The 19,620-nt window shown below is 33.5% G+C and overlaps 2 protein-coding genes across 8 annotated transcripts in view; one reads left to right on the top strand and one right to left on the bottom strand.

Annotated features, from left to right (window-relative positions):
• Pigb (phosphatidylinositol glycan anchor biosynthesis class B) overlaps positions 1-18,862 on the top strand; it is a 27,996-nt gene extending 9,134 nt beyond the window's left edge. For 2 of the 3 annotated variants that reach the window (XM_021726868.3, XM_013359567.4), the window contains 7 exons: positions 297-437; positions 8,232-8,283; positions 9,395-9,606; positions 10,329-10,393; positions 15,320-15,533; positions 17,585-17,765; positions 18,489-18,862. In XM_021726868.3, the coding sequence (XP_021582543.1) occupies positions 297-437; positions 8,232-8,283; positions 9,395-9,606; positions 10,329-10,393; positions 15,320-15,533; positions 17,585-17,765; positions 18,489-18,635 (1,012 nt within the window). In that variant the 3' untranslated portion in view covers positions 18,636-18,862. The remainder of the gene's footprint in view (positions 1-296; positions 438-8,231; positions 8,284-9,394; positions 9,607-10,328; positions 10,394-15,319; positions 15,534-17,584; positions 17,766-18,488) is intronic. The other variant, XM_021726873.3, reaches the window with a different exon arrangement.
• Positions 18,453-19,620, bottom strand: part of Ccpg1 (cell cycle progression 1) — a 41,971-nt gene continuing 40,803 nt past the window's right edge. For 4 of the 5 annotated variants that reach the window (XM_078049585.1, XM_078049586.1, XM_040275525.2 and 1 more), the window contains one exon: positions 18,453-19,620. In XM_078049585.1, coding sequence (XP_077905711.1) covers positions 19,431-19,620 — 190 coding nt within the window. In that variant the 3' untranslated portion in view covers positions 18,453-19,430. The other variant, XM_040275526.2, reaches the window with a different exon arrangement.

The raw sequence follows: 19,620 nt of genomic DNA, 5'->3' as shown, positions 1-19,620 counted from the left end.
CAAATATATATTATATATATAGTTTTCAACACATAAGACAAGTATTAACACAAAGGATAACACCTCAATTGAAAATACTAGAATTAGGACATCAGAGCTAGAAAAGACTATAGATGTTACCTCTTTTTACAGATAAGAAAAACTAAGACACAGAAAATACAAGTAACTTGCCAAAGTTCATTTAGCAATTTATAGCAAAAGGAAAATGCTATCATTTTTAAAAAAGGGTAAACAGTAGATTTAACTTCAAAACTAATTTCCCAATTGTCTTGATAACACATTTTCCTTGTTTATAGTGTTAAATACTCTTCCCTGGTGGCACTTGCCTTCATAATTCGTCCCACAGCTATCATTCCATGGATGCCTTTGCTCTTCAAACATTTCTGGCAAGAACAGAGAAAAACTGACCTTATTCTACATTACTTTTTACCTGTAGGGTAAGTCTATCTATGTCTAATAGATATAATCTGTCTATTAATTTTACTAACCTATAAATGATTATGAATAAGATTTTGTATCTTTCAGTTATTATTATAGTATAAAATCATTGAGAACTCTCAGTCCAAGGAAATAGAATATTAAGTTTTTGATATAAATAAATTTATGTGTGTGTGTGTGTATGCACGCATGCGCTTTCACACACACACACACACACACACCACACACACACACCCCAGTACTGGGTATTGAGTTCAGGAGCACTCTACCACTAAGCTACACCCTCAATCCTCTTTATTTTTTGAGACAGTCTCACTAAGTTGCTGAGACTGGCCTCAAACTTGTGATCCTCCTGCCTCAAATTCCTGAGTCACTAGGATTACAGGCATGTACCACTGAACCTGGCATGTTTTATATTCATATAAAATACATATATATTTTATGCATATATATATATATAAATAAAATGTTGTTTATATGTTCTTAATTTGCTTAAATGAGAGCCTCTCAATTACTTCTAACAGAATTTACCTATGCTTTTTTCCCTATTTCTCAAATACATTTTAGAAATACTTGCTTTTTTTACATTTGTGTAGGTTTTATAACTTATAATGGGTTTTCACATGTGACCTCAAACCATCACAATTCTTGGATCTTGGCAATGCATGCATTTTTATTTTTTAGTAGAGGAAACAGAAGATATGAATAAATTAAAAATTATCCAAAAACTTTAGTCTTGTTGCTGTAAGGGAACTAGGATTGGAATCCAGGTCTTCTAACTATATTATGAGCTCCTAGGATCAGCCTTATCCAAAGTATCTAGTAGAATATCCAAAATAATTATAGAACAAATGAATACATTCCAACTCTGAGGACAGCAATATATTCACTCCACACAAATATTTTTTATAAACAGTTTTTTCAAAGGACTAAATTATTAAAGTTACTATTCTTGTCATTTCTAGATATTTTATTATTGCACCCTTGCCTTTATGAGGTTCTCATTCTAGTGGGGAAAGACACAGCTAAAAAGATAAGATTTAGATATTTGTCCAAGTGATGATAAGTGCTATAGTGAAAAATAATGTGAAATTAAAAAGATAGAATGCTGGTGTGCATGTGGGTGTTATTTTTATATAATAATTGTGAAAGACCACCATAATAAGATTATATTGGAGCCAAAATCTAGAAGAATGAGAGAATGAAACTTATAGACAACTAAAGAAAGAACATTCCAGGCAAAGAGACCAGCAAGTACAAGGTACATTTGGCTTTATTTAAGAAACATTAAATAATAAAGCTAAAGGAGAGTGAGTCTGAGAGAATGTGATAATGTCAGAAGATAAGAGGGGCCCAGATCAAGTAGACTTTTACACTGAGGTATATGAAAAAAGTCTGTTTAGTCTCTCAGCAAAGTTGATATGGTTTATTCACTCACAGCATTTAACCTATTTGTGTCAAGCATTTGTTAATTAAGAAATAACTAAGAGAACCCCCAAAGCTCAGGAAATAATACCAAGAATTAATAAATGGAATGATATCAAATTAAAAAGCAGCACAGAAAAGGAAACAATTAGAAATGTGAAGAGAGAACCTACAGAATGGGAGAAAATCTTTTCTAGCTACTCTTCTGGAAGAGAATAAAAATCTAGAATATATAAAGAATTCAAGGAACTGGGGATGTGGCTCAAGTGGTAGTGTGCTCGCCTGGAATGCGTGAGGCACTGGGTTCGATCCTCAATACCACATAAAAATAAAATAAAGATATTGTGTCCACCTAAAACTAAAAAATTAAAAAAAAAGAATTCAAAAAACTGAACACCAAAAAAAAAAACAAAACAAAAACCCAATAAGTGGGGTTAAACAGTTGCTTCTCAAAAGAAATACAGATGGCCAACAAATATGTGAAAAAAATATTCAACAATATTAGCAGTTAGGAAAATGCAAATCAAAACTTCACTGAGATTTCACTGCCCACCAGTCAGAATGGCAATCATCAAGAATACAAATAATAATAAATTCTAGAGAGTGTGGAGAAAAAGCGCTTTCACACTGTTGATTGTAAATTAATATGGAAATCAATATGGAGGTTTCTCAAAAGACTAGACGTAGAATTCCCATATGACCCACTTATTCCACACCTCTTTTTCTTGAAGAATTAAAGTCATCATAAAACAGTGATACATGTATACCCATGTTTATAGAAGGACAGTTCACAATAATCAAATTATGGAACCAGCCTAGGTTTCTATCAATAGATAAATGGATGAAGATAATATGGTATATATACACAATAGAGTTTTATTGAGCCATGAATAAAAATGAAATTATGTCATTTGCAGGAAAACAGATTGACCTTTATGTTAATGAAATAAGCCAAACTCAGGAGGTCAAGGTTTATATGTTTTCTCTCATTTGGAAGCTTGACAGGAAAAAGGAAAAGAAAGGATAAGGGCGTGTCATGAAAATCAAAGGGAGATCAGTAGGTGGGAGAAGGGAAGGGAGGAAGACTTGCTCATTGGCCAGATTATATTGTTATATTGTGTACATGTACAATATGTAACAACAATCTCACCATTATGTACAACTGTAATGCACTAATTTTTAAAATGTCAAAAGAGAAAGAAAAAAGAAGTGAAGAAGATAATGTCTTCTCCCAAAGTCAAATCTATGTGGAAACAAATAATAATAATAATTCCTACCCAACAATTTAAAGTGTTTCATTGCATATATATAAAGAAATGCTAGGCTGGGGCTGTGGTTCAGAGATAGAGCACTTTCCTAGCTTGTGTGAGGCACTGGGTTCGATACTCAGCATCACATTAAAAAGAAATGCTGTATAGGAAAACAGAAAATAATTCTGCTTGAAAAGGAAATATCAGAAGCTTTATAAAGTAGGTGATGTTTCAGATATACAAGATAAATACAAGTTGGCAAGGCACAGAGAATTGGCATGTTTAAGGCTGAAAAGGCCTGAAGGAAGCTATTCATATAGATTAAATGCTGTCTTATTTTGAAGGAAAGTACAGAAAATAATAAGATAATGCATGTGAAAATTCTAATTATACAGTGTAGAACAAATGTCAACCACAGTACTTATCAGTCTATTCAAATGCTTGATACATAGAGTTGGCTCCAGACTTGAACTATGTAACAGCCTTTTATATATTGAGCACCATTTAAAAATAGCCAGTTATATATCCAAACAGTAATAGTGTCTCTCTAGAGGAAAATATTGAATTGCCCTTAGGAGAAAATTCTAATGTATATGGACTGATTTTTCTTATCTTCTTCATGATCTTGAGAATTTGGTGACATCATTTTTGTCATTATATAAAATCAAAAATAGTTTGGTTACCTGTCAGTGACCAGTTTTTGTCCCCAGTTTTTGGCAAGATTGGAATGATGTATGGGACATCTTGTGGGTTTACAGGCATTAAAGAGATAAGGATACTATAAATAACTTTATTCTATTTTTTAAAAAATATTTGTAGTCATAAACAGCATGCCTTTATTTTATTTATTTTATGCTAAGCACTCTACCACTGAGCTATTCTAATATTCTAATATATTTGACAACTTAGATGAAATGGACAAATTTCTAGAAAAATGCAATTTATCAAAACTGACAAAAAGAATAGAAAAATCTGAACAGTACTATAGAAATTTAATTTGCAATTAAGACCTTCAAACAAAGAATCATCAGGTTTTCAAATGACTATATAATCAGTTCTTCCATCCATTTAATAAAGAAGAAACAGCTTGTAATCTCAGCTACACCGGAGGCTGAGGAAGAAGGATTGCAAATTGGAGGCCAGCTTGAGCAATTCAGCTAGACCCTGTCTCAAAAAAAAAAAGGGGGGGCGGGGGGGGGGGGCTGGGGATGTATCTCAGTGGTAGAGTGATTACTTAGCATGTGTGAGGCTCTATAGTTTCTATCCCCAGTACCAAGAAGGAAAAAGAAAAGAAAATAAAGCAGAAACTTCAATCAATCTACACAAACTCTTCCACAGAATAAAAAATAAATAAAATTTAAAAAAAATAAAGAACACTTCCTAACTCCTGTAATGAAAAGAGCATGTCCTTTATACCACAGTATAACAAGGACATGACAAGAAAAGGCGGGTATAAACCAGTATTTCTCATAACTGTGAAAGTAAAAATCCTAAACAAATTTTAGCAAATTGAATCCAGTGACATATTATAAAGGGGACTATATTACAACCAAAATTAGCTTTATTCTAGAAATATGAAGTTGATTCAATATTTAGAAATTAACAGAAAAAAAAGAAAAATCACAGGATTTTCTCAGTAGACACAGAAAAGGAGATGATAAAATTCCTGTCATGATTTGGATAAAAATTAAAACACAACCCTTAGAGAACAAGCAATGAAAAAGGACTCATTAATATGGTGATTTATATTAAAATGTTACAGCAAAATCATACTTAGTATTGAAATATTTTCCTCTGAGTGGGAGAAGATAATAAGAATGCCTATTTCCACTTCTGTTCAACAATATGCATCCTAGCTAGGGCAGTAAGAAAAGCAACTAAATGGTTGGTAAGAAAGAAGTACAGCCATATGATATGATTCTATGTATAGAAAATCTAAAAGATATAAACTATTATAACTAGTTAAACATGTTCATTGAATAAAAGACCAATAAACAAATATTAATTGCTCTTGGACACTAAAGTTGGTTTGACATTTAAGAAAAACAATATTTACATAATTTCAAAGTATCTCTCCCCAGGATACTTACTAATTATGAAGAATAAAATGATAATTATACAACAGAGAAACTTGGCAGACACACCTTAACCAAGTAAGTAAACATTGCCAAGTAATCTAACAAATCAATATTATGGAAACCCTGATCTGAAGCATTGAAACACTCTTATCCCTTCTGTGGTATCACTGACAAAGTGCATAATCTGAATGTAATCATGAAAAAACATCAGACAATCCCAAATTGAGGTACATTCTCCAGAACAACTGACCTGATTCCTCAAAGATGCCATAGTTATTAAAGACAAAACTTAAGGAACCATCATGCTATATTAAAGTATTATAAAGAAACATAAAAACTGAATATAATAAAGGAGATTTTTTTTCTTACTATAAATGACATTGTTAGGACAACTGGTAAAATTTGAACAAGGTCTGAAAATTAGATAGTAAAGATGTAATTTTAATTTTATGAGTTTGATTTGTAGTTTATATAGGAAACCATTCTTTTTAGGAAATTTCCACTGACATATTTTAAAAAAGGTAAATGATGTCCGCAACTTATTCCCCAACAATTCAGAAAATATATATATATCTATTTCAAGAGAGAAAGAAATAAAAGAAATATAGTAAAACATTACCATTTGAGGAATCTAGGTGAAGGATATATAGAAATAATGTTATTTACAATGAGAAATTTATAGGAATAGGTGAAGGGTGTATGGGAAAACAAAGTATTATTCACAAAGACATCAGAAAACATCAGATCCTTACAAATAAATTTTGTAAAAGATATCTACACAGAAAACTGCAATACATTGTTGGGAAAAACTTATGAAGGCTTAAATAAATGGCGGGATATACCATGTTGGTGGATGGTAGATTATTTTAAAGTATCAGTTCTCAGAGTGTTCTGTGTTAGTTGGCTTTTCATCACTGTGATCAGAATACCTGTCAAGAACAACTTAGGGAAGTAAAAGTTTATTTTATGCTCACAGTTTGAGAGGTTCAGTCCATAGTCCGCTTACTCCATTGCCTTTGGCCTGAGGTAAGGCAGAATATCATGGCAGAAGGCATGGTGGAGGAAAACTGGCTTATGACAGACAGGAAGTGCAGAGAGAAGAGAGAGAGTGGAAGGGGCAGGGCGCATCCTGGGTTGTGGGATAATGCCCCACCTTCCTCCCGTTACTTCCTAGTAATCCATTCAGGTACAGCTTTTATCATTGCCTAAAAGCCCCACTCTGAAACTTTCTGCATTGGGGATCATGCTTTCAAAACAAGAGCTTTTCCAGGGACATTTCTAGATCCAAACCATTACAGTCTGTATATTCATTGCAATTCCTATTAAATACCACTAGGCTCTGTGTGTGAGAGAGAAAGAAAGGGAGAAAGAATGAACTGTAAGGCTGATTCTAAACATTTTATTCTTTGGTATTGTGGGGGACTAAACCAAGAGGCACTTAATCACTAAGTTACATCCCCAGCCCTTTTTACTTTTTATTCTGAGACAGGGTCTCGCTAAGTTGCTTAGGGCCTTGCTAAATTGCAGATGCTGGCTTTGAATTTGTGATTCTCCCCAGCCACTGGGATTACAGGTGGGTGCCACTGTGCCTAGCTGACTCTAAACTTTAAGTGGAATGCAGTAGGCCAAGAATAACTGGAGGGGAAAAAAATGTTAGAGGATTTACACTGTTAGATATTAAGACTTATTACAAAGTTACAGTAATTAAGACTACTAAGAAATAGTTTAAGGAAACTTTGTACATCAGATTCACCATTAGGAGAGTTAAAAAAAAGCAAGCTACCTATCTGAAGATATTAACATTATATATTATCAGCTAAAACCTCATATCTAGATTAAATTGAATAAATAGTTTTCCAAACTAATGGCTTAGACTATGCAGTTCTAGTTCTAGGTATATACCCAAAGGAGATACAGATTAATGGACACAAAAGGATTTGTAAATGAATGTCCATAACAACACTATTTATAATGCCTGAAAATAGGAAGCACAGTGTCCATTAACAGAATAAATAAGGTAGTGTGGAATACATAGTTACATACACTGTAACTGTAAATAACCGAACTATAGCATACAAAAACCACACAGTTCAGTCTCACAAGCATGATGATTGAGAGAGACTAGAAACAAGAGTAGATATGGTATGATACCATTCTTATAAAATTCAAAAAAGGTAAAACTCACTTATGCTATCAGATAACCCCCTTTTCTTGTGTGTGGTCTAGATTTGTCAACTCAATTCTAATGAGTAGCATACAGCAGAAGGGATGGAATGTCACTTCAACAAATGACTTCCATCTTGGGATACGTCGTTTTTGCCCGACACCCTGCTGGAAGCCAGTCATTATGTCATGAAATGGTCTTAAGATCCACATGTCAAGGGAATGAACCCTACCAGTAACCCTGTGAGTTCAGAAGCTCTTGTCTCTTCCAACCCATTAAGCTTTCATATGAAACTGCACTCTCAGCTAAAGAGCTCAACTGCAATTCATGAGAGCTCTTAAACCAGAGGAACTTGGCCAAATTACACTTGGATTTTTTACCCACATGAATTATGAAGTAATAAATATTCATATTTTTAAGTTACCAAGTTTTGGGGTAACTTGATATGTAGCAACAGAAAACATAGTGTTTATTTTCAGAAGTTTACTTAGCTGGGGACATGGTGGTACAGGCCTGTAATCTCAGCTACTCAGGAGGCTAAGGCAGGAGGATACAAAGTTTCAGGTCAACCTGGGCAACTTTTCAAAATTTAAAGTAAAAAAAAATTAAGGGATGGGTACATAACTGAGGCAGAGCACTTGTTCAGCATACTTAAAGCCCAGGAATTAATCTCTAGCATTGAAAAGAAAAATCTGCTTAAATGCATGTTCTCATAGCAAAAGATCTTTCAAAATGTTTACATTCATATTTAGCTGGTGAAATTGTGAAACATTTTAAAAGTAGCTTTTAGTGCAAGATACTTGCAAAAACCATACAGCAATATTGGATCTTCAGCAGGTTCAGAAATTGAATCACCATTCTCTTCTTGTTTTTCAGGTTTGTAACTTTGAGTTTGTCTCTAATAATTGATCGTGTTTTTTTTGGTCAAGTAAGTAAAAATATATTAAGCTAACAGCTACTTTTTATTTTGACCATTTATTGTGCTAAAACCTCAAATTGGATTTTTTTAATCCATTAATATTTCAGAGGCAAATATTTTTTTTAAAAAATGCTGTGTGCTACATTTTATTAAAAAGACTTTTAGTGTATGCTTTTGGTGCAATTTGCTGTGCTGTTGTATTCCTAGCTAATGTTCAGACGTCTTTTAAGGCAAAATTTTAAGTATTGAAGAGCCAGAGAAATACTATTCTAAAATATTATTCTAAAGTAATAAAAGAATTTTAATGACTTTGACTCTTAATCATGCAGAAATCACACCAACCAAATATTCTATTCTTCAGTCATTTGGTTTGAGATTTTAATCTAATAACTGTACATAATGGCCTTTGTTTTTAAATTTCCTTTTTCTAACTTAGAAGTTGGTTATGGCTTTGGAATCCTGTCCATATTTTGAAGCCTAATATTCTTTATTAATAGCCAGGTAATCTTGGACAAATTTCCAACTCTTCTTTCTATGGTTCCTTTATCTGGGAATAATTGTGACATTTGTCACAATTGAGTAAGATTAAATGACATAACACATAAAATAATAACAGTTCCTGGCTCAAGTGAGCACTTAATTTTACTTGTTATTACTGTTGCTGTCATTATCCGCTTTGTGCTATGATTCAAATTTTTGTGTTTGTAGAGTTTTACCTTAGCAGATAATATGTGACATTGTAAGGTACTAGAGTAAATGTAGGTTAATATGGTTACCACATATACCCTTTACTAAAAGTTAGTTTTAGGATCCTCTCTATCTCTAATTGGATGTATAACATTACCAAACTGTGTGTGAACATTTATTCGCAATTTTTCAGGTTCATCTTAAATCTCAAAAACCCTACTGTTTTTAAAAATAACAAAGACTACAACAGTACTTAAAGAAAAAACTATAGTTGAGTGATTTCATATAGTCATTAATTAAAATTATTGTTAACTATTGCCTGGTTTTTAGACTTAAATTCTGATTGAATATCAAAGTTCCTTCAAATTCCTTCATGCCAGAGTAATGCTTGACACTAACACATTTTTATTTCTTTTATCTTCAACTATTCCAGTGGACTCTGGTTCAGTTTAATTTTTTGAAATTTAACGTGCTGCAGAACTTGGGAACATTCTATGGTTCTCATCCATGGCATTGGTACTTCAGTCAAGGATTTCCAGTTGTCTTGGGTACTCACTTACCCTTCTTTATTCATGGCTGCTTTCTAGCCCCGAAGAAGTACCAGATACTTTTGGTGACTGTGGTATGGACACTGATAATATATAGGTAAGATTTTATTTGTTCAAGTAGTAAATGTTACCATGAAATTAGTTTCTTTGAAAAGTAAACTAATACATTAACTTTTATGATTTGTTAAGAGATTTTTTTTTAGAGAGAGAGAGAATTTTTTTTTAATATTTATTTTTTAGTTTTCAGCGGATACAACATCTTTGTTGGTATGTGGTGCTGAGGATCGAACCCGGGCCGCACGCATGCCAGGCGAGCACGCTACCGCTTGAGCCACATCCCCAGCCCAAGAGATTATTTTAAAAGTCAGAAGTAGTAGTAATTATGCTGGTGCGCATATAAATACTTCAGATAACCAGGATTATACTCAGTTTTTAATTAGTTGAACAAATTTTATTTCCTTAAAAAATTTAAGTATTAAAGGGCCAGAGAAATATTAAAATGAAAATGTATGTATCTGTATTCCAAATTTGTGTAATACTACTTGACTGAATTGGTAACAGAAATCTGTGTTAGAATATAATTGTACTTTATAATTTCACTTTGACATTAAATGTCATGATTAGTTTTGACACATCATAATTACCTTATTACTTCAAAATAACAAAGACTAATTGCTGAAGAAATTCAATCTCCAATACTTAGAAAACATAGATCATGTTAGTTGTGTTTCATTTTAAATACATTAATTTTTCAAATAATCATGTATCATAATAAAATGGTACATAATATTTTTTTCTTAATATCTTTTATTATTATAGCATGTTGGGCCACAAAGAATTCAGGTTCATCTATCCAGTTTTACCATTTTGTATGGTGTTCTGTGGTGAGTGTTTTTATTAAAATAAAAAATTACATAGTAATAGTTAAAAGATAATAATGCTCATTAACTATTATTTATTTTCAACTAAGCTAAATGAGAATTGCTAATTATAAGCTAATTGTAATTATTTTTTTTCCTGTATCCTATGAAGTCAGATAAAAACATAAGGATATATTTGTAGCTGTTTAAACTAGTTTTTGTTGCCTTTACACAAAAACTATTTACCCCTTTAAGAGTGACTAATGCCTATGCTTTTTTTTCCTCCCCTGGTACTGAGGATTAACTCCAAGGGTACTTTACCATTGAGCTACATCCCCAGCCCCCCCTTTTTTAAAAAAAAAAAAAATAATTGTTATTTTGAGACAAGGTTTCACTGAGTTGCTGAGGCTGGCCTCAAACTTGCGATCCTCCTGCCTCAATCTCCCAAATTGCTGGGATTACAAGCATGCATCACCACACCTAGCCATGAATGTAGTTTTAAAACAATTCACTCCTGTGATTTTATTTTTGGCCCTTTCTCTATTTTTCCATAAGGTATATGCATTGTAGTTTTTACCTGTGAATTTTTAAAAATATCTTATTTGACTTAACTCAAGAAAATCTGAATTTTTGCATTGATTGATTTGGGAAAATTAAGAATTAAAATTTTATTAACTTCAAATTTAATTCAAAGTAAATTTGAATTTACTTTAGCTTCCTTCAAATAGTACAACCTTAAAAAAATAATAACTGAATTAGGAGGGAAGGAAATGAATTACCAACTTGGACTGGGACTGGAGACTGGAAAAAACTACGGAGTTACAAATCTGTCTTAATTTTACTTAACAAAAAAAGTCCAGATGACCCATTGAATTAGGTGGCCTTCTTTGACCAAGTACACATCAGCTCCTACAGATCTCAGATATATGTACTCTCTACTATTTAGGTAAATATATACATCTATGTATGTGACTTATATGAAGTACTGAAACCAAACCCTCAAATTTTGTTATTGTAGTCTTACTTCATATACAAATACACATTTTGCAAATTTTTTTAAATATATATCTTTATTTTTATGTGGTACTGAGGATTGAACCCAGTGCCTCACATGTGTGAAGCAAGCGCTCTATCACTGAGCCACAACCCCAGCCCAGCATTTGGCAAATTTTAATAATAGTGGGTCCATTTACCAGAGGAAATCTTTTAACAAATCACTTTAGATTTTAAAGTTTTTATTTTTACAGTGACTTGAGCATTAGTTATAATTAAGCATTGTCAGAGTACTGGAAGACAAATGTGTGTGTGTGTCCCCATCTGTCAATCTGTTTATGGTTTGGTTTGGTTTATTTAGGAATCTGGGTGTTTCTGTGTCCTCTTCTATGCCCTGTTTCTTATAAAGTATTTACAGAAATGTCAAAGTGTCTGAATCCTCATTCCCAGTCCATAAGTTTGAGTCTTTTAAGTGGGGGGATGCCTATAATTAGGCCCTATTCTGGGTCTCAAAATTTGAGATAAAATTTGATGAAGGCATGAAAAGACCCCATTTTAATGGATTCTTATCCGTTTCTTGGTCTGGGAGTATAGTTTAATTGTAAAGCACTTGCCCAGAAAGTGTGATGCCCTGGGTTCAATCCCAAGCCCCACAATCACCTTTTCATTAAGTATCTATTCAGGATGGAGACTTAGAAATACACCTTATCTCCTCACAAGGTGTTCTCCAGACACACAGAACTAACATTCTAGGATGGGCCCAAAGAATCTCTTGATTCCTAGATAATTTGAACTTCCACTAGGAGTCAACAGACCTTTACTGCCAGGAGGTTCCAGTAGGAGCTCACCTAGACAGAAATCTGGACATTCAGGAAACATTGTCAAAAAAGTGGCTCTCTTTGCAGTTCTTGGTGTTTTAAATGACGAAATTTGAAACTTTCCTGACACCTGAAATTGTTATATCACAAATCCAAGCCTTATTCTGTTTGTATGGCCTATTTTAACTTTATTTTATATAAAAAAGACAACTTTGTCAGCCACTGATGTCTAATAAGCCACTTCAAAACTTAGTGGCTGGACCAGCTAATTGGGAGGCTGAGGCAGGTGGATTGCAAGTTCTAGTCCAGCTTAGACAAGGTAGTGAGACATCATTTCCAAAAGAAAAACACTTAGTGGCCTAAAATTCCATTTAGTATTATTTACAAGTCTACACTTCATTTGTGCAGTTGTTCTCATCTCTGCTGTGCTCACTTATGCAGATGTGACCACTTGTCTAGTCAGACAGCTCTGTTGACCTAGGCAGGGCTCTGTTGACCTAGGCAGGGCTCTCATATGTCTGGGATCCAGTTGTTGGCTAAGGCTGACAGCTCTTCTATTCTTTCATCCTCCAATTGGCTACCTGAGGTCTATTCACTTGGTATATCCAGGATCACTAGAGAGGGATCCCTGGCTCTGAATTTCCATCACATTTTCTTTGCTTAAAGCAATTCAAAAGGCCAGGCCAGACCATTTGATAGGGAAATAATGGAACTGAACATAGGAAGAATAATTAATTATAGCAGGGGTTTTTTTCAGTCTGCAGTAACTTATCTTGCTTAGTCTGAATTTTCCTCAGTCCTCTAGGATTCTATAAACATACCTTCTATGATTGGTTGTGATCTTTAGTGACATGTGTAAAGTTGTATCTCAAGTTTACCTGTAAAAGGAAAACTCTACTGGCTTAACATTGCTGAAATTCTTATCTTATGCCTCTCCTCTCAAACTAGGTACTGATGTTTCTAGTACATGCTGCCAATTCTGAGTTGGGTATCAATTAGTTTTTAACACAGTGACCAAGGTAGACTTGCTTCTCTTGGATTAGGCCACTTTGTTTTCTGTATTCTGATCTTGTTATTAAAATTGCACATGCACACTGTTTGAATTGTCATTCCTAAGTAGTTTGTTTTAAAAAAAAAGAAAAACAACCAATGATCTTCCTCTGCACTCCCTCCTAAAACTCCCCATAAGCAATCACTTAAACATTCTTTTAAGAGTTTATTTTGGTATTTACCTCCTTATTTCTAAATAAAATGCTTACAATGCTACCTAACGATCTTTGTTTTGGACATCATCTATTTACTTCTCATTATACAACATGAAAATACAACTTGTTTCCTTAAGAAAGCAGCAACCAAAATTCATCCTAATACCACTGTCTTTACCCAGTACTCATTGTGGTTAAAAGTTCAAAGTCTCACCATTTACCCATACCTGTCCTCTTAAATCCCACTCCAAAATTAAACTACTCTTTCTCTCATGTAATCACTGAAACTAATCTGACCTAACAGCTTTCTCAGGGTATTTGAAAGTAGATTAACTCATATATTTTCTAATTGGTAGAAAGTAGTACAGAACATAGTAGAGATTTTTTTCTTAACATTAGGTTTTCTGATAATTCTTGTCCAAACCAGGATGCGTCCTTGCCACTCCTCAGTAAATGTGATGGTAATTAGTAATGTACTGGCTTTCCCATTATTGTCCACTACCGTGAACCATAACTTGGTGAGAAGAAATTCATTAATCCTTGCTGGAGAATAATTGCCGTGCTAAATATCCGAAACTAAAGTATGTATATCAAGCTAAATAATATATGATTTGGAGGCATGGCTGAATAAAAGGGCCAACTTACACAGGGCCTTCTTATATACTCTTATTTCTGAATGTTCTACATCCATGGATTCAAACTAGCCAAGGATTAAAAATATTCAGGAAAATGTACTGGCAGATTTTTCATTCTTATTATTCTATAAATCACCATCATCACTATTTCCATAAATGTCACTATTTACACAGATTAGATATTTTAAGTCATCTAAAGATGATTTAAAATAATCAGGGGAATGTGCATAGGTAATATGCATATCATTTTATATAAGGGACTTGAGCATTTGAGGATTTTTGTTCTTTGGGGAGTGGTATATTCTAACCAGACCCCTGTGGATACTGAAAGAAAGTATACTTAAGTTTTTAGATTTGTCCTTGAAAGTAATCAACTGGGATATAATGGATTTACAACACTTTTTTTTAACAGTAGTCTGATGAAAATTTGATAAAAACTATGTTATTGTAAAATAAAATGCTCATGGTACAAATATAAATATACTAGTGGTTGGTCCATAATCACCTAGCCTGTTCTCCAATGGTAAACTATTATCACTTATGCAATTCACCCAGAAATATTCTATGTACCTACTTTAAATTAAGAATTTCAAAGCGATGTTTGGCATCTAGTTAGCAACAAGTTAGCTAATATGTAAAGTGAAAGGCTCCATATTTTGAGAGCTAATCACCAGAGTTCATATAAAGTCCCACATCTTCAGTGATTGGCAAAATCTCCAATTTTAAGTCACATCATTGATGTGGTGGTGATTACTACTTTCTGAAGCTAGGTCATTTGAAAGTGGATCATTTCAGTGAAAACTGTTTTGCTGTATTATTTCAATTTCAGTTAAAAAAATGCCTACTGGGTGACAAAATCTAGTATCTTATGTATTGAAGAAACTGGTACTTCCCTGTAAAAAACAAACGTGCATCTTAGCCTTTTCATGGCTAACTCATTAATATAATTGTAATGTGTCTAACTCTCCCTTTAATAACTTCAATTTCTGAAGTTCCCTTGGTAAACTTTGATTGTCAGATGATTTGAAAACCCTTAGAGACTTAAAATCTGCATGTTAGATTCAATAGCCATAAGCTAATATACCACACCACAGGACCTTTTACTAGAACGATTCAGACCTAGATGACAATACAATGATAGTGAATGGTCACAAAAATTATGACTTACTGCTTATTTTTTGTGTCTACAACAGCATTGCAGTTTATGCCATTTCCATGAAATTACAAATGTATCTGCAGTTAACATAAGAAACCAAAAGATTGCCAGTTTTACAATTCAATGTACCTATCTTCATATAGGATACTCACTAGCCCACCTGAAAACATGGAAAAAACCAGCTCTAAGTTTCCTGTTTTTATCAAATATGTTCCTCGCACTCTATACTGGTTTAGTTCATCAACGAGGTACTCTTGATGTCATGAGTCATATTCAAAAAGCCTGTCACAACAGTCCCAATAAATCTTCAGCCTCAGTATTTATAATGATGCCTTGCCACTCCACTCCTTATTACAGGTAATAAAAGTTGTTATATGTGTTATTATTGAGAAAACAAAACTACTTTAAAATTCTCAGATTTCAATTGATCATTGATCAAATGATAAGAAAATTTAAACTTCCACTCATTTATTTACTGTACTTTAAAAATCATTTATTCTGTCAATGAAAATCATATTTTTAAATAAATACTTTTTAAAAAGTTTATACTTAAATTTTATTTACACAACATCGAATTAATCTCAGAACACTAAATTCTAGTTCAGATTTGCATTTGTACTTTTGTCTCAGTCTTAAACCAGTCTTTTAATCTTCTGGGGCATCAGTTGTCTCATCCATAAAAATCAGGGAGTACAACTAAGTGATAGTCTAATGCTTGAATTAAGTATTCCTAGGAAATATAAAATACTAATGTTGCCTTACCATACAAGGCATTCAAAAAGATATCCATTTGGTCCTATGATTGTATTCCAAGAAGCTATCCTAGTTACCAACAGTCAATAATGGTACAGGAGGAAAGCAACTAGCTTCCCTAAATAAAATTCTACAACTGTTTAACTTAACCTGGCTTTAAACAATCTGGAGTTGATAGTCAGTGTGCACATTAAATTAATATCACCATGGATATAATTTTAAGAGAATTTAACGTTTTGGAATACTCAAGTGCCAATAATGAACACATAATTTACTAAATTGGAATTGCCTTGCAAAAGCCACAGGCTAGATGGAAGACCTCAAGTATTCCTTCAACTTGAGGATTCTTTTCTATACAGTCCTCCCAAAATAAATTTTATATTATACATATGCTTATCTATTTACCTATCTATATGCCTGTATAGAGATATATAGATATAAGCATGCTTAGTGGGGGACATTCACTGTCCTTCCATGTTCATGTTGGTGGTACAGGAATTCTAGTGGTAACAAGATATTCTCCATATGTAATAGGGGTTGACATCTTTCACTTTTGTATGGTTAATATACTTTTCTGTGTGTGGTACTGGGATTGAACCTGAGGTATTTTACCACTGAGCTACATCCCTAGCTGTTTGTTTTGAGATAGGGTCTCACTAAATTGCCCAGGCTGGCCTGGAATTGTAATCCTACTGCCTCAGCTTTCCTGAGCTGCTGGGATTACGGGTGTAAACCACCACATCTAGTTTCTCATCTTGTACTTTTTCAAAGCACATACTGAAAAAAAAACTAAAAACAGAAGGCCCAGTGCCCATTCCAGATTAAAATTCTCAAGAATTTCTGCTTTTCATCTCCAAAACCATGAGTTATAAAGCAGCAAGTCTTATATAAATTCAGTTGATATGCATCTCACAGATAAATCTCCATAATTTTACTTCATTTCTAATTGGGTCTTTTTCTTTTTTTTTCCCCCGTTGCCTGCGATTGAACTCAGGACTTGCAGATGCAGATGCTCTATCAGAGCTACATCCTAGCCCTCTAATTGAACATTTTGAATCTTTTTATCGTTAGTTTTCTCCCTCAGACAATTAAAAACATGGCATTTTGCATGGCCTTAAAGACAAATCCATCTTTTTATACTCTATACCACAATAAAACCATTACTTAGATTGTTAGTCAGTGAACATTTGTTGTTCCCTATTAGTAAACTTACACAAGTATGTAAAACTTGTCATTTAAAGATGTAATCCCCCCTCTTTCAGACCAGAAAGGCAAGAAAGCAAAAATTCCTTTTCATTATTAACCATTTTCCTACCTTGCCCAATAAGCCTATAGAGAATTACTCTATAATGAGGTAACTTACCTGATCCCAAAGAATATTTGGATTTTTGGAACAGTACTCTAATGTTAGAGGATGGCTAGTCCTCCAAGCTGCTAAATTATTTACTTTGCTCCTTGAAATGAGAGGTTCATGTTTAAGCTTGGACTTGTTTATGCCGTGGAGAATCATGTTCTCCATGTTTGGTAATATATATTAAGGACTTCCTTCTTCACGTTAATTGGAATTGCTGACTGTTACATGATATATCTTAAGAGTAACAGAAAACATTCACCATATTTTTTAACCTCTTGTAAATATAATATTTTTCTCATAGCCATGTGCACTGTCCACTTCCAATGAGATTTCTCCAGTGTCCCCCAGACTTGACTGGGAAAAGTCAGTATCTTGATGAAGCAGATACATTCTACCTAAATCCCTTAATCTGGTTACATAAAGAGCTTCCTGATGATGCATCACTGCCTACTTACTTGATCATCTTCAATGTTTTGGAGGAGGTAAGTAAATATGAAAAAGAAAAAAAAACTCAATGTTTTTATTCAACCCCAGGTTTAGCAAACACACAGGTAAAAAGATAACATAAGCTATTTTATAGTCTTTTTCAACCCCCATATTCCATAATTTGTCTTTTTCCCAGTCAAAATCAGCCCCAGTTCTAAACTGTCAAGGTATGTTTGTTATTGTAAGTTAATTCTTTTATTAAAGGAATCTTTGTTTTATTCAGAGTGAATAAAGGAAATGTGTTATGTTATATATATACAATTTTGGTCTTGATGGCTGAGTAAAAATTCTTGTGTCCTTTTCAGGAAAGTAGATGAAAACTGGAGATAATCATACTAAGTGAAATAAGCCAGACTCAGAAAGTCAAGGGCTATTATGTTTGCTTTCCTTTATGTGGCTGCTAGAGAGAAAATGGAAAACACACAAGGGTAGGGGAATCTCATGAAAATATAAGGGAGATCAGTAGAGGATTCGGGCCAGGGAAAGGGAGAAGAGGGAAAGGAGAGGTACTGGGGAATGAAATAGATCAAACTGTGCTGTGTGCATCCATGAATACAACACAATGCTTCCCACTACTTTATATAATTATAATGCACCAGTAAAAATTTTTTTAAAAAAGAAATATTGTTTTATGAAGAAAAATGTTGCAGAGGAGCGATTAGAATTGACAATACAACAAAATGTAGCCTTTATTTACTTAAACATTTATTTACTTCTAGGAAATAAGTACTTTCCTAATTTCAAGAAATTATGAGAGAACTGCTGTTTTCTTCCACACTCACTTGCCGGAGGGTCGAACTGGAAGTCACATATATGTCTATGAAAGAAAACTTAAATGGGGAAATCAACAGAAGATGAAATTCTAAATTGTGTTTACAGCTTCTCCAGAGAAACTGACATTTCTGGGTAGAAATATTCAGGTGCTGCTAGACACTTTAGTCAACACCAAGTTTAACTCCTGGAATTTGCAAAAAGCCACTGTGGATTGCTTTACCAAATATCACTACTGAGAAATTGTATAAAATATCACAGAATAAGAAATCACATATTAATGTAATGCTAGATTTTAAATAAAGACCTTTAGTTTTCCTCATGGTGTAGTTTTATTATTTCTTCCATAATATTCAGATGTGCACGAAATTTCACAAGAGAACAAGTCAGCAAGCTCTTAAGAGGGCAGCAAATTCTTCACAAGTGAACAGGCTCTTGAACCCACAAAAAGACAAGAAGTGTAAGATTATAAAATGTTAGAGATGAAATCCCATCACAATGTACTTTCTACTACTGCAAAACTCTAACACAATCAGTGTTAATTACACTTTGTCACATATGAGACGAGCTTGCTTTAAGCTCATACACTGCAAGGAAGTCTCATTTCATGCACAAAATCTGTTGCGTGCCTGGCTTCTTTAATGAAACTTTTTTCCAGTGCAAAAAAAGAGGAAAAAACGTTCAACAAAGCTAAACTACTGGAATATGTAGGTTAGTAAGCTGTTGATTGATGCTTCTGTGTAATAATATAAATACAAAGCGACCAAACTGAACTTTTAAAAATGAAAGACAGACACTGTCATCTTGATAATTTGATCTTAGTTTAAACACCAGATATTGTAGAAAGCATCCATGTCTCTCTGAATTTTCTAATTTAACTTAATCATGAATCAGTATTTAGGATCAAAAGGTAATTGCCCCAATTCTATTTCAAGATTTGCCATGTGTCTTCCATTAGTGCGACCATATTTATGCCATTTACCTTCCCTTTTATAAGGCTGTGGATGAAGGTGCTTCTGCTCTTGTTTTCGATGCCTGGAGTTTTCAATATTTACCATACGTTGCTTTCTATCAGGTCGA

Source organism: Ictidomys tridecemlineatus, chromosome 5, assembly GCF_052094955.1.
Source record: "Ictidomys tridecemlineatus isolate mIctTri1 chromosome 5, mIctTri1.hap1, whole genome shotgun sequence".
Classification (NCBI taxonomy): Eukaryota; Metazoa; Chordata; class Mammalia; order Rodentia; family Sciuridae; genus Ictidomys; species Ictidomys tridecemlineatus.
This window is presented reverse-complemented; position numbering and strand designations above follow the sequence as displayed.